The following is a 23,679-nucleotide window of genomic DNA, read 5'->3' as shown; positions in this document are numbered from 1 at the left end:
CATCAGCTAAACTCACCTGTTTCGTAAGCACTTTGTTTTGTAATGTGTGTTTGCCTTCTGTGCAGTTTTTAATGTTTTTATTTTGTTATTTTCTGCTTTTCTGTTTCTAACTTTCTTTTTATTTTCTGTTTTTTTAATGTTTTCATTGTACAGCACATTGTAACTCTGGTTTTGAAATGCGCTTTATAAATAAAGTTTACTTACTTACTAACTTACTAATGGGGATCCTTTAAATATACAAATACATCCACATATCCATCTGTGTATCGATCTAAACAAGCCATTTTCTTTGTTTATGGGCATATACAGTGTGTATTTGTATCTGCTTCCTCATTTAACACAGCTACTAACCTGAAAATGAGGGGAATTTATGCCCTTATATGCCCTTCTATTCATGATTCACTCCAGTTATTCCTCATTCCACGTATTTGTGCAGCCTCAGTTTGCCCAGCAGAGGGCAGCAGTGACATCGACATGCGGCCTACTCATCACTATGGAGGGCCACATATTCATGCTGCTTTGCTGTGATTGAGACTGTGTGTGAGCTTGTGTACCAGAGGGGGGTGCCCTTCCTCTGTGTACAATCACTGCCCCATTCACTCATCTGACTTTGCCTCTAGATTAAGAGTCACTCACTGCCTTAATGGCATTACTAAATAAATCAAATGGACTCATATTGTGCCTGGTCTAAATTAATGATCTCATTATGGGCCTACTGCAGTGACTGTTAATGTGAGTAGCTTAATGTTTGAAATTCTAATCTAGGGAACACTAGATAAGACTGCTTTTCTCCAAAGACAAATGTGAAAACAAGACATCAATATTCAATAATTAAACTTTCAGTATATGACATAAATATTCATCAGATATGTGTGTTTTTGCCTTTTTCTCTACCATCATCATTTAGCAACTTCTTCAAATTTAATTCCCAAATTCATTCATATAATACTAGACAGTTTGATCATCTTCACCTTCCTTTTTACAAAATTAATCATGGCCAGTACTCCCTTAGATACTGTGTACAGTGTACAGATATGGAATGCTAAAGCACACGTTATCAAGAGCTTGTTATCTTTAGAAAATTTTAAAAGGAAATTGTCATCACGTTTAATTCATGATGTCTAATTATTTTTTGACGTGTATATATATATATATTTTTTTTCTTTTCTTTTTCCTCTATTGTTTTTCATGTATTTCTTTGTTTTTACTGGATTGTTGTCTACCGATTGGGTAATTTTTTTGCTCAGTTTGTGTGGTTCTTCTTATTTTTTGTTGCATTTTTTTAAACTATGTTCGCTTAGTTTTTTTTTTTTGTTGTTTTTTTTCTTTCCTTTTTTGTTTTTTGTTATTGTTTGTTTTCCTTCTTAAGTTGAGGGGAGTTGTATAAGCCTGTGGCTTCTTGACCTCTCCTGTCACATCTTTTATTTTTTTCATTATCTGGATTTTATGCTGTTTTATGTGTGTGCAAATAAAATAAAATAAAATAAAAACAAAAATAAGAGTCAATTCAAATTAAATGAAAGCAGCAGCAAACTCACAACCCCTTTCCTGTTCACTTTCTGAACTGTGTAGCCGACTGTGACAGAAACTTGAATAGTCGACTATATATTGTCAATTCAGCAGAGGATGAAGTGTTTATGTTTATGTTTTTATGTAAAATATGTCACCAACCGAATGTCCTTTTATTCCAGGTTCTCCGTCCTGCCCAGGCATCCCCGTCTCTCCCTGAAAACACATTAAAGAACATGGAAAATAAACAGCGGATGGGACTGACTTGAAGTCAGTGGTGATATTGATTTAATGTCGCCGATATAAAGTGAGAGAGGGGCGCAGGAGACTCCCATCTTAACAAGTGTAACTGCTCAGATTTTACCTGAGGTCCCCTTGGCCCCACCTCTCCAGGAAGTCCCCGGATACCCTGCAGATGACACAGTGCATACAGTATGTCAGTTTGCACAGAAGTTTCATTTTTGTGGTCTTTTAGAGACTCTTCCTCACTCTGCACATTGAAAAAATCCCTTAACACACACCTTTTTAAAACTGCTTTTAATCTCTAACTCTCTTTCAGCCTCCTGGTCTTTTAATTTGCAACTTTCTTGTCTTTCCCCCGACTTAAAATGTTTTATTCGCTGTATTATTCATTGATATTGTCTGATATGTGTTTTGTGTATCTCGTTTACTATGTAAAGCGTCTTTGAGTATTCAGAAAAGCGCTATACAAATAAAATATATTATTATTATTATTATTATTAATAATAATGAATTATCTATCTAACTTAAGAACTGTCCTTCAAATAAGATACTAAAGCCACACTAAGTTGAACATTAAAATGTGCAACTTTTTTTTATATTAAAATAACAATAATTAAATAGAATATACTGTATATTATACATTACATTGTCTGTCTGTGACCCTGTGTGTTCATGCCTAAATCCCTGTTTGCCTGAACTTGTCTTTTTAATGATGTTGGGACATTTTGAGGTGTAAACCATTTGCTGTGGGCGTGTTGTATAGGTGTGGTCAGCAGTGTTGTGGCTATCAAGGTGAGGCTAGTGGCCACAGAGCAGGGAAGTCATTGCCACAACAGCAATGGTGGAATGCAGCAAGAAAAGAAAGAACAGCTAAGCTAAACGTTCAAAAACACAGTGAACATTTCATCTCCATCTTTGTAATGCAGATTGGCTGCGTTCACAGTCTGCCTCTTCAATGCCTGTGGCGGCTTTATCGATGCTGATTACCTCAGCCTCAGGCTGGATGACAGCTCATCAAGATGAGTGACAAGTGGTGGGGCAGGAACTTGACCAACTGAGGGGGAGGGGGGCGGGACTAACAATATACTTCCTGCCTCAAGAAGAAAAGTTGCATATTGTAGCTTTAAAATAACAACAGACCTAGACAAACATGCTAACAGATATATTGTTCGTTCTTTCTTTCTTTCTTTCTTTCTTTCTTTCAGATTTGTTACAAAACACTGAATGAGAAGACAAGTTGTTATTTTAATATAAGTTGCCACAGCATCCACTTTGTTTTATTGTCACAAAAAGCCAGTTTTGCGGTAGATAATACCGTTCACATGGTTTGTATCCACAGCATGTAAATCTGTGTTTCAGAGTTGCTCATTTCATGACTTTTTATGAGATCGTGTAAATGACACCTGTGCTACACCTATGCTACACTAGATTTGTTATGGACAAGTTCATGCGTTTACGCGTTAAATCGCTACGTCGCTTCGTTTTCTTCTTAGAAACGGCTGATGTCTCCATGTGTAAATGTCTGCCTTGGAAAATAGCTCAACTCCAGGCTCAGTAATAGAATTGTCAAATACCCTTGAGAATGGTTCACCGAGCTTGCCTAGACCCTAAGGAAAGCTGACACAGTGAAAAGCCAAGCTGTTGAATTTTGTTGGCAGGTGTTTACATGTGTAGACGTGTAGACGTTTCTAAGGAGATAACTATCAAAGAGGCAAAATCCTCTAATGCATAAAGACATGAACCTATGTCAAGTGCAGCGCAGGCGTTGCAGGTACTGGTCCTCCAGGATAATGGCGGAAATCCAACTTCATACTCAAAGTGTTTGTACTCTTATCCTCAGGCTTGGTGCGTGCAGTCAACCTGGATATATATGTCTCCATATGTTTTTGAGCACACTACACTAAGCAGCAACCTACAAATGCATTGTAGTTTGCCCATTGTACCCCAGATTTGTCGAATGCATCCATATGTCCGATGGTTTCAGCCATGGTGCCTCTTGATTCAAGGTGTGTAACAGACATTTCTTGCATTCTTAGATTTTGTATACTTGTGCTTTTCATGCTAAACCCTGTCCAGCAGTAAATGTACTATGCAAATGTAAATGTACTATACAAAAATTTTTAACACAAATAATTTAGTATTGTAATCACAGTTTAACGCTATTAATGGCTTTTTTATATATTACATTAGATAGTTTCCCTGGACTGGGTGAAGAGCCAAACACTGCGGGAACATGCCAGGTCAGGCTTCTATCCTCCAGATGAGTGTTATATCAAATGAAACTAATATAACACACTTTGGGAGTAGATTTCTATTTGTAGTAGCACTGCAACAAAACCTAAAACGTTGTTTAGAGAATGATACATTTTTGTTAAGGCTAAACCCTTAAAGGGGTTAGGGGCGCACTGATGATTTCCTAAGATTAGTTTTCTCTGTGTGTGTGTGTGTGTATGTGTGTGTGTGTGTGTGTGTGTATTCCTTGTGGTTTAAATATGTCTAAATGATCCAGATATCAGCTGGGGTCTGACATGGTGGCTTTACCGACAACATCAGGGCTGTTTCTCTGCGAACACCAAGAAGACATCCTGTGTACTCTCTCTGTCTTCCTCTTCCTATCTGTCTATCTGTTAAAGATGTTGAATCAATGCCAGATTTCAATGTTAGATCAACCAAACAGATTACTGAAATTTAATTGAAACTATGTTCATTTTGTGTCTGTTTTCTGTCCATTTTTAAAGTTGTATCAGTGTCAGATCATTGAGCAAGATGTTGAATCAATGTCAGATTCCAGTTGATTCAATGTAATTAACATTGAAGCGCTAACATTGATTCTCGGTTCATTCAATCTCAGTTTGCTGTCTGGGGGGAGCTTTTCAGTCTTTTCCTAATCAATCTCTTTGGAGCTGTTGGCAAGCCATCATTGTCAGTGTGAGACAAACTCTTTTCTCTTGTTTCTAGGAAAAGGTAGAAGCAGTGAATGCTCACTAATACAGAGAAAATTATCCAAAAGCAAAGGAACAACAGATTTCACAGCTGGAATTCAGTGGAATTGCCCTTTAAATAGCTAATTGCTCAATATTCCATGGAATTTGAGGGGTTTTTTTGTCAGGTGGATGTCTTGTCATGAAAAGAAACAGTATTTGATACAGGCTGAATTTCAGAGATGTTTTGTGGCTTGATGTCGGTATCAATAAAAAGTGAAATATGAGCGACATCAATTTCCTGGGCGAAAACAAGAGCACCGATCAGGGTGTGATAACAAATATTTTCCCCCCCAAACAACCCTAACCTTGGCGAAGAAAACACTCATAAACACACTAGTGTCTTTGAGAGGTGGTATATTATGAGGCGGGCCCTGCATTGAAATAGGCCTCTTACTCATCCATCTCTCAGCAGCACACCCGCAAGTCTGCAGATGGATGTGGATATATGATCTGACGTTAGTGGATCCTGGCTATCATCACACCGCAGTTTCGCTTCCCCACCCTCATCATGCCTTCACCTTACCTCGAGGTGAGGAGAGGGCAGAACAGGGAAGGGTAGGAAAAGAGACGAAGAAGACTGATTCTTTCAACGAACTTGATTCTTTCGGGATGTCCGAGAAGTAGTGAATCGACGCAGGACCGCCACCCCGACAACATGACGAACAAAGAGCAATACCATCGCAAAACAAGACAAATAGCCTAAAACATTTCAACTGAAAAGAACCTTTGAAACACAAGTAAAATAGCTGATAGTCTAATAAGAGGTTAAAGGTTACGGCTGGTGTTTTTAAATACATTTCTTAACGTCAACAAATCCTATGAAAATAACGGAATCAACAATGCGTTTGCTCTACTCCTGTTACTTTCTGACTTCCCACGTACCTTTTTAGCCTTCAAACCGGAAGTCATTGGCTCCAATTGTAAGCTAAAAACCTTGAAATACAGCTCACAAAGACATAGTTTCCATTTTAAAAATCGCTAACTGTTACCATGAAAACTCAGGCTGTTGTAGTTATTACCAAATCAAATTCAAATGGGCACAATTTCTTCATTACGGCGGGGACTATTTTCTGTGCTACAGAACTACTTTCCTGAGATGGAAAACGTGTTTACAGCCGGCTTATTAAGTTGTTTGAGGAAAAAGTCGGCCGGCCCGGTGCATGGTGATGATGAAATATGCTGCCCAGAGCATCAGCATGGCTCTGTGACGGGTTTTTAATGTTTTTTTTAATACAATGGAGTTCTATGGCTGCTGGGACATGGCTGCATTCGGCACCGGCTACATGGACAAGACTTAGCAAAACAAATTAATTGCTGATTTTGTTATTTTCGTAGGATTTGTTGACGGTAAGAAATGTTAGGCTTGATCAAGTCCAGTCTCAAATAATAAATTTGGTAGACTGTGTACCGCTATGAATTTAGACAAATTTACAGCTGTTCAAACTCAGCAAGTTAAAGCCAAATATTGTCTGTCAGATTCAGACATCATTGCTATTGTGTCCATTCAATTGTCTCATGTAATAACCGTAAACAGATTAAACTCTCTGACTGATACACAGAATTGGTTCATTAAGTGAACCATTAACACACTGAAGGAACAAATCACTCACATTTGTACCGTGACTTTTGACCAAATGGTGGCGCTGCCTATGAGCCTATGATTTGTTCAGTCTACAGTTCGTTCAGCCTACACGAAAGATTCAACTTAACCCATACACTACCAAATTAACTGCTGAACAAACTGAACAAATCCTACACTATCGCACTTGCACCATGGAGTAGTATGCTGTTTGGGTGTCACGTAATGACGACAGTGAATGAATGAACAAGTAAGTTTTAAAATTTGTTTGTTTGTCGCAACTGTGGTTAATTACACCCATTATAAAGAGTAGCTAGCCAACATTCAAGTCATAGCCAAGGTAAGCAGATGATAATTGTCTTTGTCCTGAACGTTCGTTTTGTGTTTGCAAGCATGTTGGCTCATTTAGAACTGTATTGAGTAACTAACTAAAGCAGATGCAAGTTTATAAATGTATGTTTTTAGGAGTGATTTAACAGAAGACGCTGAAGAAGCTAGCCTAATCTCCTCCTTTCTAGCCCGATAATCCTCGAGATCGTGTTTTGTATTGTTTTTTGTAATTCTGTCTCTATCTTTTGTGCTAAGCGCTCATTGCTGTGTTTTTTTTTATTTTGTCTCCATCTTTGCTGCTAAGTGCTCATCAGTGGTGTTTCTGCACTGCACTGCACTGCACTTGCCAGAGATCACTTGACGTCTTTTTCCTTGGACTTTCCGTTGATGAAGTTTGAGTTTCTGTATGTGGTGCTCCTTTCTTTGTCCGTATATGTCATTCTGGTAAGGTAGTTGCAGTACCATGGCCAACCGCTACCTAATGGTACAGTAAGGCCATTTTCCCTGTAGAGAACCTCTGTAATATCGATAAGTTAGAAATGAATTAAGTGAATTCCCATAATACCCTGATGTAGATGAGCATAGCTTTGGATACGTTGACTGCATATGCTTGCCCTGCAACTACCTAAGGAAAATGTCCCAATCAGGCTCCCATATAAAATAATCTGGTGAGCATTTTGTGATAATACTATCAAAATGTCAACATTAGACAGCCAGTAGCTAGCTAGTTAAATTAGCACATGGGTAATGGAGGCTTTTCCAAGTTTGGACAACATTATGTTAATGCCATCTTTCCAGCACACACTGAGGTAACACATGAACATTTTACAATTACAATGTTCAGGTAAATCCATATTGCATTCTGAATGTTCGCTTACTGCAAGAGGAGACAAATAGCCGTTGCCTTTGTTTAAATCCTGTTGGTCACAGAAATTGCCATCTTGGACTGACGCAATACATCCTGATTGGCTCCACGTCATAGCATCTGATTGGCTGAGTGGGTATCTTACCCAGAATCCTACTGATGGTACACTGACATCACACTCTGGGAATTATGGGAGGTAGCAGGAAGTGGCAAAGAGAATTGGCTTCACTCACGCCCATAGGCAGAGGCCATTATTATAGGCCAATGGTTCAGACATAGAGGCTGTACAACTGGCCTATCACTGCTCATGCTAAATATCCAGTTCTTCTTCTATTTATTATAAACAAAAATGCATCACTTCCTTTGCACCAGAGGTTTTTTCCCCACAAAGAGCTACCAAACACCAGGTGTTTAGAACAGCAAGTGCAAAAGCTTTCATGAACTGGCTAGTTGAATCACTATTGTGTTATAGCAATCACATAGAGAGTAGCAAAACTGACATTTATTTATATGTAAATGTCATGGATTATCTTAAACAGGGTCAAGAGGTTGAAAATACTGTAGATAAATCAAGTGAAGATAAATGGGAAGGTTGCAAGAGAGGAAAAGAGAGTGAAGGGGGAGAAGAGGGGAAAGGGAGTGAATGAGGGCTTCCCACATGCCCAGGAAAGTTGAGGGTAGGAGATGAGAGAGGAGGATGTAGGATTAAAGGACTTTGGTCTCTTTAATCTGTTCTGCTTTGCATTCTGATCTACTTTAATCACTCACTTTATCAGAGGAGGCCCTCATCACTGCTGCTGGAATGCCACACTATGTACATCAATAGCTGGGTTTTCATCCAAGTACTTTATGCGGACCAAATTCCAAAAGCTGAATAGAAACAGGAGATTTTGATCAAATGTTCTCACTTAGTTATCTCACTTATCACTCAGCAATTCAACAGTTCAAAAGTGGCTTTGACTGACTCAAGAAATGTCTAACATACAGTATATAAGGTTCCCATTGTGGTGACCATTAGTTGGTAATTTGGAATATCAGATTTGTTCTTTCTATCAGTCTCCATAGTGGTTATAAGACCATTGGCTGGTACATTAGAATATCATTATCATATCAAGTGCATTTCTTTTTTTTTTCGTCTTTAGATGAAATATGGCCAACATTATCTGACACTAAAGAACAATAACCCAATACTAATACCCAATACAATACTTGGACAATACTAATCAGTTCTTGAAAGGTTCTTTCCATTTTTCTGGTGGGTGTGTTTTGAAATTCAGGAAACATGCGACATTTCAAATTGTGTAATTTGTGTATGTACACGCTTGTTCCTGAATACCTGTGTATGCATGCATGTGTTTGTGTCTGTTAGTGTCTATCTGTGTCTATTGGTTTGTGTACTGTGGTTTGTATTAATATAGAGGGGGTTTTATGCAGCCTTAGTTACAAGGCGATTAAATTTAGTATAGTAAAACTATTTAGGATAATAAAACATGTATCCATTGTTTTTTTGGGGGTGTTTTTCTAGCGTTGCATGCAAACATCAGCTTGATTAGGAAGGGAGGGTTTGGTTTTGGGGTGCGGTGGGGAGCTGCTCAGCACGCAATGCTGTCTGCTACTGTTAATATAAAGACTGTGAGACTGGATAGGCTGGAGCAGGATATGTGTGTGTGTGTGTGTGTGTGTGTACTACATACAAACACGGCTCAGCAACGTACAGTATTTTACTATGTGGATGTGAGTAATGAGGATTGTTATATAATTAGTAGAGACAGGCAAGACCAGCTTCATTGTCTATAAAGAGTGTACGTGTGTTGCACGTGTGCATTAGTGTGTGTGTGCCTTGCTATACACACTGCCTCCTATAAAGTGTGTGTGTGTGTGTGTGTGTGTGTGTGTGTGTGTGTGTGTGTGGGTGTGAGACAATGATGAGTTTACCAGACTGACACTTTAGAGCCATTTTTACAAGCTGCATAACCGTGAACATTTAAAGCAATTAAACACACTGCATTGAAGACTTCACGTCGGGCCTGAGGCCGGCCTTTTAGCTTGTGGATTTAAAGTCATAATTGGCAACATTTTCATATAAATAAATGTCTTGTCATGTCATGTTTTGCTGCTCTCTATCACTGATTGCTATAACACAGTAGTGAGTCAACCTATAGCCACTTCATGAAAGCTTTTACATTTGCTGTTCTACACACCGTCTTTCCGGGGGCAAAATCCTCTGGCACACAGGAAGTGATGCGTTTTATGTTTCCAGTTTGTTTTAGGGCTGAACAATTAATCAAAATTTTATCGAAATCGCAATATGGCCCTCAAATCGCAGGAGGCGCAATATTTGTTAAAGGTGAAATGTGTGTCAAAATACCATTTTAAATGAAATATTGTGGTGCTGCAGAGATGTCCTGGCCTACACATCATATTCTACAGACTTAAGGAAACATCTTTGTTTGGTACAGATCCCTGCAAAAATCACGTTTAATACGTTTTTCAATGAAAATGAGAATAATGATATAAAAATTATCACTCCCTCTAATATCGCAAATCATATCGCAATTGCAATATCAGTCAAAATAATCGCAATTAGATATTTTTTCAAAATCGTTCAGCCCAAGTTTGTTTGCAATAAATAGAAGAAGAAAGAAGTGCTGGGTAAAAAAAAAAAAACACCACAGCAATATACTTTTATAAAATGAAAAGACAACAACAACAGAATCCTGAGGATTACCACTTTAAGTGAATTAAAGTAAATATCATATAAGTAACTGAAGCTGTTGCATCCAACATACTGGACATTGTACCATCCATTCAAATCCTTTGAGCATTTATCATACACAACTTCTACTTTCAGTAACTATGAAAGTACACAACCTCTACTGTCTGTAATAGGGCTGTGCAAAAAAATCGATACAGCTGAGTATTGCAATATTTTATTCCATGATACTGTATCGATTTTCCAGCCCCTCGTATCGATACATTAAAAAAAATGATTCATGTTTTAAACAGATTTAAAATGTCCTTAAATTTCCCTCAAATCCCTTTGAATGAAATAGTTTTGACTCAATTTGTCTGCTGAGTTATCAATATAATGTGATGTACATATTAGACTACCCAGGTGGTACACAGCAAGTTGTATTTTCAGCTCTATTTTTAAATTTTCAGTAAATAATGTAGAGTATTGCAATGTATCGCAATATGTATCGTATCGCAATGTATCGTGATACAATCGTATTGTGACCCATGTATCATGATACGTATCGTATCGTGACCCATGTATCGTGATACGTATCGTATCGTGAGGTCGTTGCCAATACCCAGCCTTAGTCTGTAACTATGAAAGTACAAACTGGTTAAAGGCTGGCTCCATCCTAAGCTCCATCCTCCATCCTTAACAAGCTCATCAGCGTTATGAAAGGCAATACCAAAGCAGCCACCAATACATGATTTGCCTGCAGAACGCTACATAGATGCAATCAGAGTCTCTCACACAGTCTACGATTGGTCAGAATAGAGACACTGTCAACCAAGTTGCTTGCAGTGTGAACGCACAGTTAGGCTCTTTTGTACCAACAGCCATGTGTGTATGTGTGCATATATGTATGTGATATGTGTGTGTAAACAGTTATGTGTTGTATTATTATGAATTATTGTATGCTTAAATGTTTTCAATGTGGACTCTTGGAAGATTAGCCAATGGGCTAAAAGAGATCCAAATCAAATCAAATCAAACGTTTGTGTTGATATGGACTCCATCTGGAAAATTGATGAGGTTCATATGTTACAGACATCTGTAAATATATGAAATGTGAATAGTTTTTGCACATTTCTACATATGTATGGTCCTATCTACACTTGATAATGTGAATCCGTAACGACGCACATTTGCAAATTTAATAATGCACAGAGCCAAAATAGTATGCACATTTTTCATACCCTGTATATATGCTGTGAATTCATACATTTTCATATTTCATATTTTTTCCTCTCAGTCTGCTCTATTTCTTGTAATTATCGGTCACACTGTGTTTTACAGACTCTATTGTTCTTTTTTTTTTAAAGATTTATTTTTCAGCATTTTATGCTTTATTTGACAGATATAGTGAGAGAGAGAGAGACAGGAAGGTATGGGAGAGAGAGCGAGGGGAGGGCATGCAGCAAAGGACCACGGGCCGGATTCAAACCCGGGTCACTGCGGGAAGGACTGATCAAAGAATATTAAAGAATATCAAAGAATACGATATAGCCAGTGCTATATCGTATTCTTTGATTCTGCGACAACTCCTATGGGGAAGATACATTTTCATCTAATCTGAAGTTTCTTTTTGTTTTTGCTGGATTGCGATGTGTTGCAATGGTTCATGTGTTTGTGACAAGCAGTGATGCAGTGATAAATACAAAGGAGGGTCAACTATGACAGTGATCATCAAATGGCAAACAACCACCAATGTGGGAAAAAAATAATTATATTTTCAAAGCATTTACGCATCTTATCACCTTAAAAGACTTATGATTTATGTTAGTCTAAAAAAGTGGATTTAGCTAGGTTTACCTCTACGACATCTCTGGTGACAAGTATGCGTGTGTGTGTATGTATTGTCCGTGTGCTTGTGTGTGCATGCATGTATCTGTAGTGAGGGGGTGTGTGTGTGTGTGTGTGTGTATGAGTGCAGTGAGTTTTAAAGCAGCAGTGAATACGAGGTCGCATGTTTATTTCCTGATTGCTCTTTCCCTCAATTCTTTATAGGGCCACTTAAAACCTAGTTGCAGATCATAGCCACAGAGTGCCTAGTTAACAAGAAACTTATTTTGTAAGCAGTCTCCGCACTCGTCGGCAGCTGTAAAACTAAGCATGTAATGAATTACAGCCTAATAACTTGAATTAATACACTAAGAGTCAGCCGTGATTGTTGCTACTGGCATTGCTGCAAAATTACAAAACATATTCAATCTGTTAATATATGGCTAATAATGTAATGACTGCATTTTGATTACAGCACATTGTTTTAGCTTCAATATCCAAACCCTTAACAGCTGACAGATTTCATGTTTACACAGTGAAATGCCCTTCATGCAGTGCTGTCAGACAGGCAGGTATAACATGAATGGGATTAACATGTCATCAGTGTCAACTCACCGGGACGCCCTGAACTCCATCAGCACCAGCCAGCCCGGTATCTCCCTTCTCTCCCTGGGGAGACGACACAAAAATCATTACTGGAAAATTTGCCGTGCCGCATATCTCTCTAGCAATATCAACAGGACACTTATTGTACATTTACTGTGATTGGCAACTAAAGTAATTCCGATTCAGATTCTAAAGTCATCAAGGACATAGATCAGTCATGTTCAGTAAAAACTCACCGTGTGGATATCAGCCTTGTATGTACTTGGACCTATAAAGCTCATCATATCAGGTAACCTACGGCCGCTAGGTACCATTACACTACAGACTATCTGCAAGTTTCAAAAAGCCACATTTAAAACTTTAAAACCTTTTTAAATGGTACTTGGAATTGAATTTATGACCAATTAAAAAACCAAAACAAAGAAACAAAGCTGCTAAAACCAGCCTAGTTCTGATTGAACATAGCTAATGAAAGTTGTGAAACTATAAATGGGCAGAATGAGAAAAGGACGCCAGGAAATGAATTGTTAAAATTGAATTGCACATAAACCTACTGTGTTTGGTAAAACAGATAGGATGCACACTGTACTACTAACCCTGTTCTGTATTAAGAGTGGACATGCAGCACAAAGGTGTCAAAACTACATGGTGAAAAAATAACCTCTAATATCTGAATTTAAGACATTTTAATACTTTCTAAGGCCTTAAATGTACATCATTTAAATTAAGGCATTATCATTTGTCAAATGCCAAATTAAATGTTTTGAATTTAAAATGGAAATATTCATGACGTTTCCAAGACCCACTTGCTATAGAAATGTTGTTGTTGTTGTTGTTTTTAAGCTCAGAAAAATGATAAAGGGGTAAACAGCATGCCATGAATGTGTAAAAGAAGATGTAAAATACATTCTGGTATATTACTTTAAAGTGACCCATTTGTAAAATTCCCGGATATTCCCTGCAGGGTTCTTACACATTACCAAAAAGAATTTGCTAATTTCCAAGTAATTTCCACAAAAAAAGGATAGAAAAATGCTGTTATACTGGACCTATGAACATATAACTACACATTATCTTTGGGTTTAGACCCCTGTCATGTCACATGTTCTGATATTTGTTGCTATGAACAATAATCTTCATCTCTAGAGTGATATGGCATAGTTGGCCATTGGCATAAATCATCATGAACACCAATGAAAACCTTAAAATCAAGAATTTAAAGACTGAAAAGAGTATGGAATTTTTAAATTGAAACTCTGTAGGAACCCTGTTTCCGACTTCCTCAGAGAATGTATTAAATTCCCTGACTCAAATACATTGACTGTCTGGAAAACACCTGTCAAAACTTCATGACATTCCCTGACGTTCCCAGAGAATACATCAGATTCCCTGGCTTTTCCCTGTGTGGAATACGCCTCTCAAAATTTCACGATATCCCAGGAATTCCTTGACCAGCCGGAACTCTGTAAGCCTCGTTGAAAACATAAGAAATGAAGAGAGCTCATCTAAAAAAAGACCATAAGTGGTCTTTGTCTTTGCTTCTGTTGTGGATATATTTCATGATCCATTAGTAGTGCTGTCAGTATTGTTCCACTGGTCTGTCCTAGTGAGACAGCCCAGCTAATACTGTAGCTGTCTAGCCGTCCCTATACCAGCCTCATTAAGTTTCATCCAGGGATCTGGGAACACTTTTCTTGTTGCTTTTGTAGATGAGCCATTCCCAACATCCAGTATAAACTGTAAAATTCATTTCAAAGAATCGCCTGGCCTCAAAGAGAAGACTATTGTAGCTTGGGACAGCGCATTACAGTCAAGTACGGAATGTGGCTCAGTACAGCTGGCTGTTTGGATTGAAAGGCTCGGCTCGCAGTACAACATGTACTTAGATATGGCTCGTCTCTAGACTTCCTGGCCTACAATATGCTGCACTATGTATTTAAAACGACACTTAAGCGAATGGTGGTATGCAGAAACTTCCCAGGCTACTATTTAAAACAATACTGCATTATAATGGGCTTCTCGTCAATATGCCATATCTGCTGGCTTTTACATCATGCCACCATATTTTGTGTTGAGCATGCGCCTTAAGCAGTTCAACAGTTCAGCGCAGGGTTTGTACGTCTTGAGTCTAGTCTCCAACACTTTTCCGATGTCTTGGACTAGTCTTGGTCTCGGCCTCTACTGGATGTTGACTTGCCTAAAGATTTCTAAGACTTTTTCTCCAACCCTGGTCCACTTTGGTTTATTTTCTCCCTAGTACTGCAAAGAATTTAAAGGACCTGTGTGTAGCCTGTAATGGTCCTCAAACTCGAATGCATTGATTAGTCGGATGCTGCAGTTCAGCGCAGGGTTTGTACGTCTTGAGTCTAGTCTCCAACACTTTTCCGATGTCTTGGACTAGTCTTGGTCTCGGCCTCTACTGGATGTTGACTTGCCTAAAGATTTCTAAGACTTTTTCTCCAACCCTGGTCCACTTTGGTTTATTTTCTCCCTAGTACTGCAAAGAATTTAAAGGGCCTAAAGATTTCTAAGACTTTTTCTCCAACCCTGGTCCACTTTGGTTTATTTTCTCCCTAATAGTGCGAAGAATTTAAAGGACCTAAAGATTTCTAAGACTTTTTCTCCAACCCTGGTCCACTTTGGTTTATTTTCTCCCTAGGACTGCAAAGAATTTAAAGGACCTGTGTGTAGCCTGTAATGGTCCTCAAACTTGAATGCATTGATTAGTCGGATGCTGCAGTTCAGCGCAGGGTTTGTACGTCTTGAGTCTATTCTCTAACACTTTTCCGATGTCTTGGACTAGTCTTGGTCTCGGCCTCTACTGGATGTTGACTTGCCTAAAGATTTCTAAGACTTTTTCTCCAACCCTGGTCCACTTTGGTTTATTTTCTCCCTCGTACTGCAAAGACTTTAAAGGGCCCAAAGATTTCTAAGACTTTTTCTCCAACCCTGGTCCACTTTGGTTTATTTTCTCCCTAGTACTGCAAATAATTTAACCTGTGTGTAGCCTGTAATGGTCCTCAAACTTGAATGCATTGATTAGTCGGATGCTGAAGGGTATAGTACAGAGGTCCTGCAGATAGACCTACATCTGTGTCCATCCTTAATCATTAATTCTACATTTGGAAAGACGTTTACATTGTTTTATTGCCTATTTTGGTCGTGCTCTTGCTCTGGCCTCGGTCTTGTCTTGGTCTCGACCCCTTTGGACACGGTCTTGACTCAGATTTGACTGAGCCGGTTCTTGCACTTGACTCGACTGAGGTGGTCTCGACTCCAGGCTTCAAGCATGACAACATGTGGAACAAAGCGCTTCCTTCTATTCAAGTTCCTTCGCAGACACAGAGGCTACCGGGTCCCACCGATGTACATTTGAAGTGCCGAGCTCTGTATGTCGGCGGCGAGGAAACAAGTGAATTAGCTCTCCACTGCGTCTGTTTTCTTTTGAAGTGTCTTGCCACACTACGCACATAAAACCATACGAGCAGCAGACCTCGTAATTACACAGCCAAGACGCCCACCGTGGCCCAATAAACAAGATGACATAAATCTCTGGACCTTACAACTGAGAGAAAATAGACAAGTGCAGAGTGGCTGGTCGGGACCGACATCGGCCCTCCATGTAGGCGGAGTGACCTGCCGCTTCACCCTGCCACATACTGTTAAAGTGAACTGAAGTGACTGTTACTTGTCTCTAAGCCACACTGCGCTTGGATGAATTCTGGTTGGAGATCTGACAGAGGAGTCAATAAAAGATAGAGGCGGCTAACAGGAAAATACAATAATACACAGTATACAGCCTGTGTCTGGCAAGATCATTTTCTAATAAAGAATCAATCAAACTGTGTTTCAGAGCAAATACACACACACACACACACACACATAAGGTCTGATATTACCACACACCAAACAGCAAGTGACGCTAACATTTCAAATCAATAAGGGCAACAAAAATAAAATAAATGCTAACATTCGAATGCCTAGGTTATATACAGTCTTTGGTCTTTGCCTGTTCTTTAACTTTGTCTCTGCTGGCCACTGTATCTAGGCATTATAATTGACACAAACCTTTCAAAAAACAAGTTAGTAGGGTCGTCAGCAATGTTAAATTTAATCACAATAATTTTAAGAGCATCAGGCTCCAGTTGTCTCGGTCTGCTGCAAAGCTTTTTGTACATACTATGATTTTTCCCCATCTGTCTTACTGCAACCTGGTCACAGGCAGGTGTGACTACACTCAAGCCTGTGTACCTACTCTATAAACAAATTCTAAAAGTACTAGATAAAAAGCCAAGGGATTATCATCACAGTAAAATCCTGAAAAAATATGATTTCCTCAATTTTGATAACTTCTTATTTTACTCTGATGCATGCCTGATGTTTAAAATTATTCATAATCTCACACCCCCTCCTCTTAGAGGATGCCTGGCCTATCCTGGTAGTGGCGGTGCCGGTAGGACTAGAGCATCTTCTAGGACAGTGATTCTCAACCTTTTTCATATCAAGGACCCTAATTTAGTCCACATTAGAGCCATGAACCCCCATTTGATGAGATTTAGTCTCTCTGACCCAAATCTGAGAATATTTTTATAGTCAGATATGATTTTGTCCAGAACTCCTTGACTATCTGTAGAGATAACAGATAAACTATGATCAGAACAGTCAATCATCTACATTCTCTAATTGTGTTAACTTCTTGTAAATGAAATAATGCTGAAGTTTAATAATTCATCAGTTTGCAGGGGACCCCCAGTAACGCCCTCAAGGACCCCTGGTGGTCCCCGGACCCGACGTTGAGAACCACTGTTCTAGGGGTGACTGGGCACTGCAGTTCAGAAAGACGGGCTTTGGTCAATCTGCCTTCTCGGTTAAAGTAGTGGGGAAGTGGAATTCCATACCCAGAAACATTAGAAACTCAGGAAGCTTTGCAGTGTTTAAAACCAGCCTCAAGCTTTGGCTAAAGTCAGCACAAATGTGTCACCACCAATGATTGCTTTGTATATATTGTATTTATCATACTGATTGTATCTATCTCACACTGATTGACTTTTATGTATTGTGCTTTTTTTGGTCTACCTGCCCAGGGACAACAGATGTAAATTAGCTGCCAGCTAACTCTGGTGCAATTACTTTTAATTGTGCGCTGTCCCTGCAAAAATAAACAATAAATAACAATAAAAAACTGTACACTCTCTCTGACTGTCAGATGACTCCCCATATAACAGGCTCCTGATTGGCTACATAAATCAGTAGTGTCTACACTTCTGTTTCTCCACTGCCTGGATGGTTAACTAGCCCAACATTTAGTCGAAACCAAGCAGCCAAAACCACAGGTGAATTTGGAAGCCAATAAGGAAGTGGCGGCAATTCCTCTAACGTCCACTAGGGGCTGGCTCCAAAGAGACTCCAAATCCAGCCCAACTCCATACAAGTCAATGGGACCACAAGCCAACTTCTCACTCAAAATATAAAGTCAATAAATATTTTCGACAAGAGGTTATGGGCTCAGTAGGGAATTTCACTTCTTCTAATGTGTGTCCTTATGGCGATTTTCAAAATAATTAACGGGATATAACAGATATAAAACGATGTTGTTTGCCTTGTGATTGACAGGTCGCCTGTCCAGTGGTCAAGTGGCTGAGTACGAGCCAGTAGTAGGCCGAGCTGCAGCTCAGGCTCGCTTTGGCTGAGCTGGCTTCAAAAAATTTCAACATGGTGGCAATCGTAAACCCAATTAACAATAATAAGAAATAAATAAATAATAATAATTATAATAATAATAAATAATAATAATAAATCTTTAGGCTTCAAAACGGCCCTTCAGAAACCTATGGGTGACGTCACACTCACTACCTCCAACTTTTTTTACAGTCTATGGTCGAAAGGAGGCCACCAAAGATATAGATAAGATAAAAGTTAAGAGGAAAATGAAGACGAAAAGATCCATTATATAAGTGCGTGAGCAAGTTTTACATTAAAACTTACTGAATGTTTCACACAGTATCTGATTCTATTCATTATACACCATTGAAAACAGGTTTCTTTTGGTCGGTAAAAAAAATATTCTTGGCGGGTAATTTTTTTTTAGTTTACCAGCCCTTGGCAGGTGAGCCAAAAAGTTAAATTCAAACACTGCACACACATCATAATGTCAATACATACACACAGGGACACACAAGCATGAACACATTCATACACTCAAATTCATATAAAGTACAGTGTTGGTCTAATTTTCATGTATCAGCAGATAGCAGTCAGCTCTGCATTTAAAATCACTGTTTTCTGTAAAAAAAAAAAACCCAAACCTGTAATTTTGCAATGAAAACAGTGGAAACATCGCTTCAGCATATGCTGCGTGACAAAAAACAGTGAACATGTCAAACCTATAGAGTCAATTAGTCTCCTTCTAAACCGCCCATAAACGGAATGAGCATAAAAATATGAAGTAATTGGACATATATAGAGAAGCCAGAATAGCTCAATTTGGATGTAAAATATATGGTAGCAACGGAAAAAGGAGAATATGTATTGGAAAATAAGTTCCTTGGAGTACAAGAATAGCTTCAACTCTGAAGTAGTTCAGCTCGTTAGTCCACAAGGTCCATGTATCAGTGCTGCATGGGTTTGAACTAGCATTCAACCTACCCCCCCACCCCCCCACCACACACACACACACACACACACATTCAATGGTATAAAAACTCATGCTGCCTTTAAATGAAGAATTTGTTCACAAAAAACAACACTACTGAACAACTAAATGAATTAACAAAATGTGCAAAGAAATAAATTGTCATGACTGGTTGATTAGAAATAGATTCAAACTATATGGCTGTGATGGCTAGGAACAGCTTAGCCATTTAGTTATGAGGAAAAAAGGGGAAAAAATTGAGGGAAAAAGTAAAAAGAAGGTGGAGGAAGGAAGAAGAGAAAGAAGAAGAGGAGGACGGAAGTTCATGAAAATTTACTATTGAATAAGTGTCATACAGTAGCAAACGGTCTGAATACTTATGTAAATGAGATATTTTTTGTTTTTAATAAATTTGCAAAAACAAAATCTAAAAATATGTTTTTGCTTTGTCATTATGGGGCATTGTGTGAAGGGAAAATAATATTAAATCCATTTTAAATTAAGTCGGTAACAGAACAAAGTGTGAAACAAGCGAAAGGGTCTGAATACTTTCCGAAACCACTGTAATAGTAAAAAGCATGCTACTGAAATTGCCATCTGCTATTGGCTGATCTTTGGCGCCAGATGATGTCACCTTCTATAGAGCAGAAGAGGTGGTGACATCACCTGGCACCAAAGATCAGCCAATAGCAGACGTCCTCTACGTGGTTCTCAACATGGGGTCCGGGGAACATGAGGGAGTTCCAGGGGGTCTCCAGCACATTGATGAATTATTAAACTTCACCATTATTTCATTTACAAGAAGTTTACAAAATGACTATTTTGATCAAAGTATGACTGTTATCTCTCTACCTACAATACAGATAGTAATGGAATTCTGGACAAAATCATATCTAACAATAATTCATATTCTCTGATTTGTATCCCGAGAGACAAAATCTCATCAAATGGGGGTCTGTGGCCCTAATGTGGACTAAATTAGGGTCCTTGATATGAAAAAGGTTGAGAATCCCTGCTCTACGTTACCAGATTGCCATGTTAGAGAAATGTGTGATTTAAGTTATTTATTTGCCATATTAATGTTGCACTATTGTTAACTCCCTTGCTGCACTCTGACATGCAACTAGTGATTGTCTCACTGCAATATAATGTACTTTCTGGCCAAATATCTTATACAGTACATATATATACTGTATACAGTATGTATATAGACCTGTTTAGACTCTAATCCTTCTGATCTTTGATCCAAATTGTCCAGTCATGCATCCAGATTTACTCTACTGTTGATTCATTACCAATGCTAATGTAATCCAATATGCCACCTCTATGATATGTTATTGAGAAAGCTATTATCTGTGGTCAGTTGCATAAAGCTTAGTCTAAGCCTTAGACTGGTCTTACATTCTCAGGTTGGACTAGTCTAATTAAGACTGTTACTTAAATATTACGACTGACTTATTTTGAGGTAGGAAAGTTAGCCACCTTCCCCCTGGCTAATCTTGAGTTAAGAATTTTGTTGTTATGGCAACGAGTCGGCCTAACTGTCAGAGTGGCAAGTTTAAATACTGAAGCTGTTTCATAAAAGACGGCAAATCTTTGGTTTTTGGAAAGAACCTGAAGAAGAGAGAGAGTCTTTAGAGACAGAAACAAGCCATTAGAGATCTACAACAACCAAGAAGTAGTAGGAACAAGTAAATATAAGTGTCTGTAGCAAGTTGGACTTAAAGTCACATTTAAGTCTAAGACTGGGTCTATCTTTATGCAACTGGCCTCTGTTATTACATATCACGAATGCTTGATAATATTAGTAATTATTTTAATATTCTGAGAAGCCCACTGTGTAATTGCCTAACTTGATTACCACTAGCATCTCCTCTCTTGTTCCCTATAGAACTATACACTTTCTGCTACTGCCACTACAAACTGCTGGTCACTGTTGCCTTTGTCTGCCCAGATCAGCTGATATTCTTGTCATGTGACTGTAATTATTCAACTCAAGTGAAATACTAAACATTCAGCTTAATCATAACTGTCTCTGCCTCTGCTTTAGAATCCGCTCTCTGACTGGAGCTGCACCAGTGGATGGGCCCTGTACTGCGATGTAATTACACACCAGTCAGCCTGAGCTTATTTTCTTTAAAGAGTGTCACTTTTTTCAAAGGGTGGATATCTAATTTTGGAGCGAAATTCTTCAAATGTTCCTTCATGAACTGCTTGAAGTTCTCTTTCGGTAACTGCAAATCATACAGTGTGTTCTCCTTTGGCACCACAGGTGTACTGTTATGATTAGAAGGAAACCCTGAGGCTCTCTCCATCCCAGCAGCTGGGGTGTGTTCATGCAACTACACACACACACACACACACACACACTCTCACACACACACACACATACACACACACACACTGAATGGGGTTTGAAATACAGTTGTTCCCCCTGTTAATGGGCTACATGTGCAGTAGCAACTGATAATGTAACTTTTCAAAATGTAGTAAAATGTCCCTCTAAATGGGTCAAAAATTAAATAAAACTTGTTTATGCAAAAAATAACATTACATTTTTACATTAACCAGTCATTATTACTTCATTAGGAGTTTAACATGTTTTTAATTGATGATGTAATTATATTAACTAATACTGTCGTACTCAAGTTAGTACATTCTTCTTATTCTTCGGAGTTAATCACATTATTCATCAATATTATTATTAGCAAATTTGTTCAAAATGTCATACCTTTTATGAATAATGAGTAATATGAAAATTCCCCCCTTTTCCTGGCTTTAAATCTAATCTTAAAATGCGTAGTAAATCAAACCAGACAGCAATATCTAATCATTATGTGAATTATTTTTAACGGATTTCATGTTTAATGCATGTACACTCATATGCATGCACACACACAGTAATTGTACACTTTTAAGATGTATTATTAGCATAATTTTTTGTATAGATTTGGATTTTTGAAAATATTTGAGCATTGCCTGAAGTAATAAAGGCCGATTAAAGTAATAGTGTGATGTTATTTATTACATTAACAGGGATATTTAATTACATTTTTAGCCTTGTGGAACAATCCATATTCTTGTGCTCTGTTCCACCACACGAAAGAAACTTTTTCAGTTTTCATGATTTTGTTTTCAAATATGCTACGACTCAGAATAAGAATAATGTTCTTCATGATGTTTTGCAAATAAATATACTTTGGCCGAAAACAGCAGCTCCTCTAATTCTGAAGGCTTTCCGGTTTGAATGCTGCAAACTGGCCTGATTGGACAGATTTCAGTAGTTCTTTAGTGAGGGAGCCAATCAGGATCAAGTCCAGCTGTGATGCGTTCCCTGGTGTCAGCCAGTAAAAATGGGTGGATTTTTTAAAATGGAATAACTTTAAATTTAACCACTCATACAAAATCTAATTTTAACAATATCTAAGTTAAACATCTTTTGATCATGTACATATATAAATAAAGGAAAACTTTCATTCCAATAATATGGGTCCTTTAACACAGCATGGCAATGAATAAAGTGAGCTTTGTGCTTAAAAACTGGAATATACTGTTACTGTACAGCCCATACAATCTTACTGGTTTTAAATCTCACTGCAAAATAAATAAAAAATTAAAAAATAAAAAACTTTGGTTTTATTAAATTTGTCAAATTTGTTAAATTGGTAGCTCAAAGTATTTGGTAAACATGGTCATAGATACTGCTTGTTATATAGTATGTATGCGTGTGTGTGTGTGTGTATGTATGTATGTGTATATAAGTGTGTGTATGTGTGTGTGTGTATGCATATATATGTATACATATAGAGAGAGATGTAGCCTATAGAGAGAGAGTTTCACTTGGTTTTGTTTAAATTGTATTTGGTTTTTGTAATGTTTATACTGTTTTAATTGGGGTGGGGTGGACCAGATTATTGCTGTAATTGTATTAATGTATGCATGTATGTGAAAGCATGTGTATACATTTATGTTCTTAACGTGGACCCCAGGAAGAGTAGCTATTACCTTGGTAACAACTAATGGGGATCCAAATAAACAATAAACAATTCTGATATCAAATTATTATGTATACACAAGAACAGGCCCTATAGGAACTTTGACCGTCCCCACTGCCAGCAACATGGCACATATGCTTGTGGTCTATACCTCATGATTAAGGGGCCAGGCAGCCTGCAGAGTAGAGACGCTGTGTGTAACCAGCATGTGTCGTTCTGAAGTTCCTGCTCTTGCTACTAAATTACAAGCATGGAGGTTATAAATAGACCCATGTCACGCCCACATGGGCAAACCTTTTGGTTTGTAAATGGAAAGTGGGGATGTTCGTGTGCCTGCTTGTTGTGAAGCAACGGCATTCAGAGCACCAAGCATTTTTTTTTTTATTTGATAACTCATACTGATTTATTCTTCTTTTTA

At 38.2% G+C, this 23,679-nt stretch overlaps 1 protein-coding gene across 1 annotated transcript in view; it reads right to left on the bottom strand.

Moving 5' to 3' along the window:
- Positions 1-23,679, bottom strand: part of LOC139666369 (collagen alpha-1(XXI) chain) — an 84,066-nt gene that overhangs the window by 21,889 nt on the left and 38,498 nt on the right. The window contains exons 20-22 of the mRNA XM_071545558.1: positions 12,645-12,698; positions 1,874-1,918; positions 1,672-1,725 (exon numbers count right to left, since the gene is read on the bottom strand). Of these exons, the coding sequence (XP_071401659.1) occupies positions 1,672-1,725; positions 1,874-1,918; positions 12,645-12,698 (153 nt within the window). The remainder of the gene's footprint in view (positions 1-1,671; positions 1,726-1,873; positions 1,919-12,644; positions 12,699-23,679) is intronic.

Source organism: Centroberyx affinis, unplaced genomic scaffold, assembly GCF_046629955.1.
Source record: "Centroberyx affinis isolate AG114_WGS23_722 - 3 ecotype Tasmania unplaced genomic scaffold, CSIRO-AGI_Caff_v1 ptg004961l_1, whole genome shotgun sequence".
NCBI classification, from domain to species: Eukaryota; Metazoa; Chordata; class Actinopteri; order Beryciformes; family Berycidae; genus Centroberyx; species Centroberyx affinis.
The sequence above is the reverse complement of the archived record's forward strand: the minus strand, read 5'-3'. Positions and strand labels throughout refer to the sequence as shown.